The 9,845-nt window shown below is 41.8% G+C and overlaps 1 protein-coding gene across 1 annotated transcript in view; it reads right to left on the bottom strand.

The window, feature by feature from the left end:
• Positions 1 to 7,890, bottom strand: part of LOC111229088 (BMP/retinoic acid-inducible neural-specific protein 3-like) — a 15,843-nt gene extending 7,953 nt beyond the window's left edge. Inside the window, exons 1-3 of the mRNA XM_022755260.1 lie at positions 7,634 to 7,890; positions 3,827 to 4,029; positions 1,529 to 1,756 (exon numbers count right to left, since the gene is read on the bottom strand). Of these exons, the coding sequence (XP_022610981.1) occupies positions 1,529 to 1,756; positions 3,827 to 4,029; positions 7,634 to 7,890 (688 nt within the window). The remainder of the gene's footprint in view (positions 1 to 1,528; positions 1,757 to 3,826; positions 4,030 to 7,633) is intronic.
• Positions 7,891 to 9,845: the final 1,955 nt, after the last annotated feature.

Here is a 9,845-nt window from a genome sequence, read left to right on the forward strand (position 1 = left end):
GTATTGTTACTAGTTACTTTTCAGATTAAGATTTTACACATAATCTATATGATCTGTTAGTAAAACATGATCCATTGTTGCAGATTAAATTACCTAGCAGTATAAAAAGATTTTTAAATTAGCCCCACCTCCACCAGTTCCAACATTGAAGCATTATTATTATTATTATTATTATTATTATTATTATTATTATTATTATTATTGGTAGTGGTAGTAGTAGTAGAAGTACAAACAATACAACAGACAAATGTCAGAAAGTGAAAGTGAATATGCAATTCTAAAATGATTTCAGGGTACAGTGATTTCCACAGCCTGTTATAAAATGTAGAGCACAGTGGTATACAGTGTCCAACTTGTTTAGATGCTGGTGCATTCATGAAGAGCAGATTACCGTTATCCAATAAAAGTAAAAAAAAAAAAGAAGTTGCCAAAATCAAGTGTGACCTTGTCTGGAGGAGATTTATTCTTAAAAATAAAGAAACTTATTTTAAGTTTCACATTGGAAACACGGTTTTCAATGTGTGATTTGAATGACAAGTTCTGGTTCCAATAATAATACATAGCTACTTGTTGTTGTGACAACAAGAATAAATGTTAATTTCAAGCCCTTGAGCAGTTGAGATCTGTGGAAGATTAGATGTTACCTGTTTGCCATTTCAAAATTGCACGGCTATGGATTTGTCTGCATTTAACAGCAACTTGAGTTGAGTTCAATGGCGGCTGAACAACATGCTACATGTTAATGCATCAATAGTATCGTTCCAATAACATTGACTAGGGTCGTTATTTATAATATAACTCGATATAACTTGAAAAAAGCCCCACGCCCTGCAGTGATGTCACAGAGTACTGCCACACCCACGAGTACACGTCTACATCACTGCAGCAAGGTGAGAAGTTAAACTAGAGAAAGTCAGCAAAAGCAAGATTTTAGCTGATAAGTTGTTTTTTTTTCAACACTTATGTAACATTAATAAGCAACATTTTGCATTCAATACTTTTACCTTAACTTAGTATTTTTAAAGCGTAATTTTGCTACTTTTACTCAAGTAAATGATCTGAATACTTCTTCCACCACTGATCTCAATCTCATAGTTAAAACAATGAATATATAATATATTGTTTAATATGTGAAGGCACGTTTGTACACACCAAATATCACTGGGTCAATATCGCACCAACAGAATATTGGGTTAATTTAATATTTTAATCTAAAATTATACTAGGTACAGTTAACACAGTATTTTAACCAAGTGTTGTGTGTGTGCATTTATTTATTTATTGATTGACTGTACTCATTTTCTGTCCCTGAAGACTGAACAAGCCATTCATACATATTCAGTAACCTCATCTGAACCCACAACCATGCAGGTCCAACTCGATGCTTTATATCTTGCCATTCCCACGTGTAAATGCTGGAGGCTGACACACCACCACACTGCTGGGGAACAACTCTGCTGCCTTCAGGCAGTGACTTTGTGGTGTTTAATCTCCCAACACACTGCTGCTGTATTTAAAGCTGTTTGACTCGAACATACCCGTATGGCGGTGGATGCGATCTGGAGGTGGTGCAGCCTGCGAAGGGTGCTCTCTCTGTCGGTGAAGTAGGAAGCAGCCAGCTGGTGAAGGGCTTCCAGGGTCACCGTCCCCGTGGTGTTTGAGTTCCTGTTGCCGTTACGGCCGGCCTCGGCCCCCGAGGGTGAAGACTCCTGGCTGAGCTTCCTCTTGTCCACGAATATCGTCAGAGACTCTTCCCCTGGTAACAGTCAGGCAGAGGGAACGAGAGCTTCATTAGCTCTGACAGAGCAGCACTAATCACCTTTCATTAGTATCTTTTCGGGTCAGATAGAAAAGCGAAGTAGTGACTAAATGCTGTGGAGAAACTGATGGTTTGAATGATTGGAGGAAAAAGCACAGACGAGGTCTCTGAATCTCTTGAACTCCTCTTGAACTTATTCAAGATCATTGATCAAGTTCCATTAATTATTTTAATCATCTGAATTATGTTTGCCAAAAATTGAAAACAAAGCAGCTCTCAGGTCAGCACTGATTCACTAAATAAATTGTCCACTCAGAGATACTTCTAGCAATTATGAATATTACATGAGTAATGTAAAAGCAGCCAACTCCAGTTAAGTTGAAAAGTCTTAATGAGTCTGTTGTGGAACTAGAACAACAGACTCATAAAGGATTTTCAACTTTTCACACTATGTTTGAAGTATTTTGTTGAAGGAAACTCTTCAGTTTACTTGAGGTGTTTTAGTGATATGGTTACCAAAATGATTGATAAGATGAGATAAGATAAACCTTTATTAGTCCAACAGTGGGGATGTTTGAAATATGATAGATATACTGTATATAATAGATAGATAATAGATACGAGTCGTAAAAAGAAACAATAGGAAACAGTCTTGTCTCCAAGTCATGTCATGGCTGCTGGACGTCTTTGTCAGGCAAACTTAAACACAGGACGTACATGTTCAGAACAAGGACGTCCACTTCACTCAGTCAGTTGTGGCAGCTACAGCATCAGCTACGTCGCTCAAAGTCTGAACAAGAGATCAAGAGTTGTTCCAGGTGAGACAAAGGAGTCGCGTCCGGTTATTAAAACCTTCTGTGTTGTGTTGTGGTTTGTCGGGTCTGCCGTCAGAGGAGACGATTGCCTGAGAGATTGTTGAATTTTGGTATAAAATGGTGCAACTTGAGAGGCTGAGGGCACGTCCACACTGAGACGTTTTCATTTTAAAACGAAAAGGATCTCTGTGCAGACGACCGATTTAGCTCCGTATCAGAATCACTCTCCGTCCATACCATCACAACTGAAGGCACATACATACATGAGCATTCACATACACTGGGCATGCGCGAGCCGGTGTAAACAGGAGGCAGGTTGTCCACTATGCAGATGGTTAGTTGCAGAAAATACTACGAGCAAGGAACGGCAAAGGCAGCTGCAGCGTTGAAGTGCAGAATTTAACTTCACAGCAGCTGCTAGGAAAAACAGCGCCGTCAGTAACACTTCATTATAATTCATTATTCATGTTGCTTTCAGCACCTGTAGTCCAGGCTGATAAGACCCAATCAGGGAGCGACCTGGGGTGTCTACGTCGTTGTTTCCAAAGGTGTCAATTTAAACCCCAGGGTTTTCAAACTCTTAACGGGAGCAGCAGCGTTTCCAAAAGGTTCTGTTTTAGGGGCTCGTGCGGATGCCAGGTGTAAACGTAAAGCGATGCGTTTTAAAACTAAAATGTAGTGATGTGAATGCCAAACTGTATGTTTACTGGTGATGATCGACAAAGTGCTGTGTTTGCTGGAATGATATAGAAGCAACCAAAACATCAAAATAATCCTGATAACTTTTCTCGGAAGTAATTTCAACTTGCACAGCGCCTTCAAGTCGTGTGTTGTGTTCTTACAGCACACTTTTCAAACCCATGCGCTCACATCTTCTTACAAAATATACTTTGCCATAATGATTTATTAACGAGAGAAAAGATAAGCCAATTGTGTATAAATTATAGTGTTGTACAACAGTAATGAAGCTCTGTTTAGGGAACCATGCTGTTTTGACAGCCAAACAAAAATATTAAACCAGTTTTTTTTCGCCTTTTCAAATTTAGTTTTTGTACACTAAACCAGACTGATTTGAGCTTTTTTGTGAGCCAAAAGACGCTGATCCAGAAAAATTATTACATGCTTTGTTGTTTAGAAAGCAACAGACGGTAAAATCAGTGCCTCACATGCTGGAAAAAAAACAAAACAAAACAATCACATAAGAAGCTTTGTGAATCAGACTTGCTTTGAAGCTCAGTGTACTCTACTGTACCTCCAAGAGTGGCAGAGAGGAGGAGGTGGGTGCCATATTTCTTGATTAGACTCTCTGTAATCGTCTGGAGGGTTGGCCGCCTCCCCAGCTGGCGAATGGTGTGTATGAAGTCGGGGTCGAGGGGCAGAGCCAAACCGCCGCTGCCACCAAAACTGTCCCTCTTCTCTACCGCCAGGCTGTTGACCTTCCATCGGCCAAACTCCCTGGCAACACGGCAACACACACACACACACACACACACACACACACGCACACACGCACAGAGACATTTTGCTCATTTGATTGAGGCCTTTAGCTGTGTTTAAGGCCCCAGGCTGCTGTTTAACAAGCTGTGGTGGGAGCACAGGAGAAGGTGAATGTGTGTTACATATTTTAAAGCACATATATACTATACAGTGTAGTGACCCCACAGCTGTGAAGCTGTATCCCCTGAAGAGCCCTAATAATAAGCTGATGATATGTCAGAGAGCCACTTTTTTTAACCACCCACTTTCTCACTAAAGGGAGTACAAGTTTAGCTTGACCTTCAAGTCAGTCAGTTATTTATCCACTGTAAGATTTTCATTTGCAATTCCCGTGGGAATTTGATGAAGTATATTTTATTTATTTTATTCTGAACCTTTTTTGTCTTAAATACTCTGGATTTAACACTAGTAATTATATATTACACATTTTAAATAATAATATAGTGGTTACAGTTTTTCCATGGTATTGTCTGTTCAGACTTGATCTCTTTTCTTATACAGAACAAAGAGGCTTTGAAACTGCGTTTAGACATTCATGTTGGGAAATGAGACTGTTATTTTTGTTTTGTTTTTTTACCGGTCTTTTTCTGTCCCATTTGTTGGAAAGAAAATAGAGACAAAGTTCTGAGTCAAAGGAATTTCGACATTTTTGAAAATATACTTATTTACTTTCTGGCAGAGACTCACATGAGTGATGCCGCCCTCGTGTCTGTAAGGTAAATATGAAGAAGAAGCCAGCAGCTGGTTATCTTAGCATTCACATCTTTTTCTTGTATGGATTTTTTTTAAAAAACAGATAAAACATAATAATGAGTGAGCTTTAGAGTTGCTGGTTGATGGATTTTTTTGTATAGAGCCAGGCTGGCTGTTTCTCCCTCTTTCCAATCTTTATGCAGAAGCTCAGCTAACAGGCTTCTGGCTGCACCTTCATAGTTAGCCTCCAGACATGAGTGTTATCAATCTTCTTATCTAACTCTCACCAAGAAAGCAAGTGAGTGTTTTTCCCTAAAATGTCAAACTGTTTGTTTGTTTGTTCGTTTGTTTGTGTTTTTCACTCCTAATAACTGCTCTCTTTAAAGCATCTGTATTAAAATGTACTCAGGCTGTGCTGTAATTGCCCTGTCCTGCCTAGAGGTTATTGATGATTTGGATACTAAAGATGAGCATCACACCATTTTTTTTTTTGTTGTCAAATTCATGTGTTTATTTTCCTCCTATAGAAAAATATGTGGATATGTATTTACTTTTTTAACCAAATCATGATTTTTCCTTTTTCAAATCAGCTTGGCTACTCCACAATCTTTCCATGTGCCCTCTGGAAATTGCAGAAGTTCCCCCTCGGGTACAAGAACCCCAGGTTCCAATCCTTTGTGTTGCTTACTGTTGTCTGAACGCGCTTGTCACAGCTTTAAATAACTCCTATGTGGGTAAAACAGAACTTATTGCAACGCGACTCCCACTGCTACAGAAAGGCGCAAAGCCGAAAGTCCCACATCATCAGCTGCCATCATTTGTTATCTCGTGCCCTTTGGACACAAGTCTCACTCAACTCTAAAGCAGCTTCCTCCCTCCCTCCGTAGCATCAGCTTGTGTCTACCTCTCCCACAGTGCAGCCTGCTGCTCTGTGTACTTCCCTCTCCTTCTGGGAGGCAATCAAATCACTGCCATGAGAAAAACGATCGGCAGAAAAATAATTGGGGAACCGGGACAGTGTGGAGTGTGTCATTACAGCCAATCATCATAACGAGGGGACAGGCTGAGTGTCAGTCACTGGCGGACAGATGGGCATGGCAGATCCAGCCCAGGGTTTAGCTTACAGCTATTCCATCAGCATGCACACACGGCAAACAGAGGGATGTTTGCTGTAGGAAGGTCCTGGGATTTCTAAACATGATGGTTTAATGTACGTTCTGTAAGCAATCAGAAGTGATCAAAACAGCTGCTTGAAAGGAAAAGAGAACTATAAAAGCAGCTGCTGCGAAGAGTAAATGGACATCTTAATCACATGCTGCTGCATGACTGATAGGCACGTGATGCTCATGGTGGTGTAACAGAGGTCAGAGGGGTAGAATAGCAGTTTAGTCCCCCCCGGCTATTTAAGAGCACATAGAAAAATATGGAGCATCTGCAACTCTGTGGAGACTGTAAAATATAGATATGACATATTTCTAAGAATAAATGCCTCTGGTGTTTATACACTACAGTTTATACTTTTCCTGATATTATCTATCTACAAGACATTAAATAATTTGCCAAAACAAGTGGAGGAGCTATAAACTGGCCCAGACTGACTCTCCTGCCTGCAGTCATTTTACAGCAGGTATTTTTTTTTTTAAAGTCTTGGTTGAGTCTCATTTTGGAGTTATCCTTAAAATTCATAATCCCTAATCCTCGAAAAAGCCTTTGGGTTAGAAAAGTGTGCAGGCAGTTTACAGGTCGCTGCTTCAGGGTAAAAGACCCCCTCCCCCCCCCGAGTGGTGAAATGTCAGCCAGCCAAAAGGCTACAGATGGCGGCTGCCTTCGAAATTCCAATCTGTTCACCTCTTTGTCACTTTCATTGATTTTCACTAATTATGGAACAGGGTTTGGAAAAGAATATGCCTCAAGTCAGGGGACCACTGGGACATTTATGCAGCAAGGCCCATTGAAAAAAATGCAGGTGTCACTCGGAGATAAAGACCACAAACTAAAAGCTCCCTGGGAGGAGATAATGGACCGATTGATTTATAGATGCAAACATAAAGTACTTTTTCACTTTGGAAAACACTCGACAGTGTCCACCACAGAAAGAGAAGCATAGTCCTGAGGCATTGATAAACCACACAAGACTGCAGGGAGAGCAACTAAATATCAGCAGACATTGATTTTTGACAAAATCGTACACAAATATACGTGTAATATCTGATCCACCTTATAGCATGTGTGAAAAATGTCAGACTGAAGAGCATTGACTGGCATAGTTTACACCTCACAGTTGCAACAAAGCAGGAAAGACCTAAGCTTCTTTGTGAGGAACATTTCGACACAGGCAGCAGCAGCTAGAAGTGCATGCAGCTCAGGGATGCTGCAGAAAGTCACTGACAGGATGTAGCTGTCCACACACCGTCATGGCTGCAGGGGTCATTTTGAGAAAATCAACAATAACAGAATCATCAAAATGCCAAACATCCTGAAACAAAAACCCAAGAAAGAGATAAATGTTTGATTTCTATTCGGGTGGCATATCAGTTTTCAGGTGCGGGGGGGGGGGGTTGAATTTTGCAGTGCTACAGTGGTTCTTCAGATTTGCTCATCAGCTTGTGACTAATTCGGTGCAGGTGTGATACCTGTGAGGGCAATCCTGAGAGTGAGCAGCTTTTCATTCCAAACACTACAGCAGCTGCTTTCACTGATTAGTTCCTCTCTAGCTCAGAGTGCTCATCAGTGAAATTATCCAGTGGCATGTTTGAAAATCTGCACTTTGCAGCCCAAACCTGAAACAACTGAAAGAGACTTAAGAAATGTATATCTTATAGGGAAAAAGTAAATGCAGCACACACCCATAACACTCCAGCTGTCTCACCTGTAGATCTTGTATCTGGTGCTGAAGCCCTGCTGGTATCTCTCCGCAGCCTCCGTGAACTCTAGTGACTGGTGGAAGGGCCCTTTATCGGACAGCAGCCAGCCCAGGGAGCCGAGGGCGCTGTCGCCTTGTCCGGCGGCGGCAGCGGCGGCGGCGGCCCTGGAGGTCCAGCAGCAGCAGCAGCAGAGCCACAGGCTGAGAGCCGCCCCCTCCCATAGCAGAGACAGCCGCTTATGACTGATTCTCTGACAGCTCATGCTTCACCCAGCGACACCTCATTTCTCTCCGGACTGGGAGGAGGACAGGAGTAAGATACTGTTACACTTTCACACATTTCAGGGATGAAAAAGTAGTGCGTCGCGCATAGACTAAGTGCATGATCAAATCTTTTTTTTATTATTTTTTTAATTTTTTTATATATACTCAGACACTTACCTGATTTTGCAATAGGGGCCAAACGATGCGCTCTCAAGAATAAGTGAACTCTTCTGATCTTGCGAGAGCTGCGAATAAAAAAACCTCTCCTGTTCAACGATCCGACCAAATTCATTAACTCGCCATTCGTGAGTCGTTCCTTCCAGGCGCTACTCCACAACTTAATGTCCGCTCTCGCTCAACTTTATTTCGGCAGACGATCCTCCAGCACCCGCGCATCCACGCGCTCCTCGGTGACAAGTTGCAGCAGCAGCAGCAGCAGCAGCAACGGAGGCACGAGCACACAGATGATGCTCATTCCGAGGATGTCCGTGCGGTCAGAGATATGTCCAGAGGTTGAATGCAAAGCCCGGATTTTTCCATTTTTATGGGAAATCCCTTTTGTTGCACCTTAAAGTGGCTGCTATGGAATAAACAATAATCTGGATAGATGTTGCATGTGAGCTGTTATTTCCCCTCTCTGCTGAGTGGGCTGCTGGATGAATGAGCGCCTGCTGCAACACACAGAGCTTTTCTTCCCTAGTTTTTTTTTTTTTTTTTCAAGTGAGATAGCGAAAGGGCGAGCAAGTGCATCATGATGAGGATACTGTATATGGCCTGAGTGGATTCAAGTTTTGAGCATTGTGCATCAGGGCTGTTGATAATTCACCATAACCTTCACATAATTCCATGGTCATTATTTACCACCACAGCCGATTCCTCTCTCTGATAAAGTGACACATTAAAAGTGTTAAAGGGAGCTTGATAATAGGCTAATTATCTCCCAGTGTACAGTTTCTTTTTTCTTCCTTTTATTGTCCTGTGCCACAGCTTCAAAGCCTGCAGCTTGCACAACTAAATGGCCCACACCGACCCCTCCTATGATGACATGCACACTGCTGGATTTACCAGTGGGAATAATTGCAAGCCATTATCGGAGTACAGGTTTTCTTGGGTGATGTGATTCAGGTTCAGGAGTGCACTCAGTTTGGCACATCCAGACGTCATAATTTGCATGAAAAGAAAACAGTTTCTTCTCGCAAAAGGATGCTTGGATTCCTAATTATGCAAAAGAAATGTTCGACCTGCAACTTGTAAATAATAAACTTTGAACACTCGCAACATTTTAGTGTGAAGTCTTTGTTGCTAATGGCGTCTTTTTTCAGACAGTGATGGGCGAGGAGACAGGTGTAGGAACAGATGCTGATTTGGATTTCCCCTCCCCTCTCCCAACTCGCTTGCAGCAACATCACAACCACTTGACACACAGTCAACAAATCTTTCAGACATGTGAGAGCTGAATGGCGATAGGGGGAAAGTTAGCTGCCACGAGCCTTCAAATTATGGCAGAGAAGATAGCAGGGACGTAGATCTGTGTGTGTGTGAGTGTGTGAGTGTGTTTGTGTTTGGGGAAGGGAGTTGACAGGTACAGCAGATGAATCTCTTATTAGATTCTTTTGTCTGCTCTTCGGGGACTACGACAATGGAAAAAAAAAATACGATAAATTCCCAAGCCAGAAGTTGTTTGATGTTGGTGCTATTATACTTTATATTTTCCAGGAGTCCTTTGTCTGGCTCTTTCAAGTCATCTTGTCATTATGCTTGTCATTCACACTGAAAACCTGATTGACAAAGGCCTCCCTGTGTTAAATGGGCTGCGAGGAGAGTGTCTGTTATCCATGATGGGGTTGAATCAATAGTCTGCTTTTATTGATCCCCCTTTTGCTTTAATGTTATTTGGCAAGCGCTCCTCAGGATGCCAGGCGCTGCTTCTTTTCTTTTTCAAGCTCAAATTAAG

The sequence above is a fragment of the Seriola dumerili genome, unplaced genomic scaffold (genome assembly GCF_002260705.1).
Source record: "Seriola dumerili isolate Sdu_G_001 unplaced genomic scaffold, Sdu_1.0 BDQW01000226.1, whole genome shotgun sequence".
Lineage (NCBI taxonomy): Eukaryota > Metazoa > Chordata > Actinopteri > Carangiformes > Carangidae > Seriola > Seriola dumerili.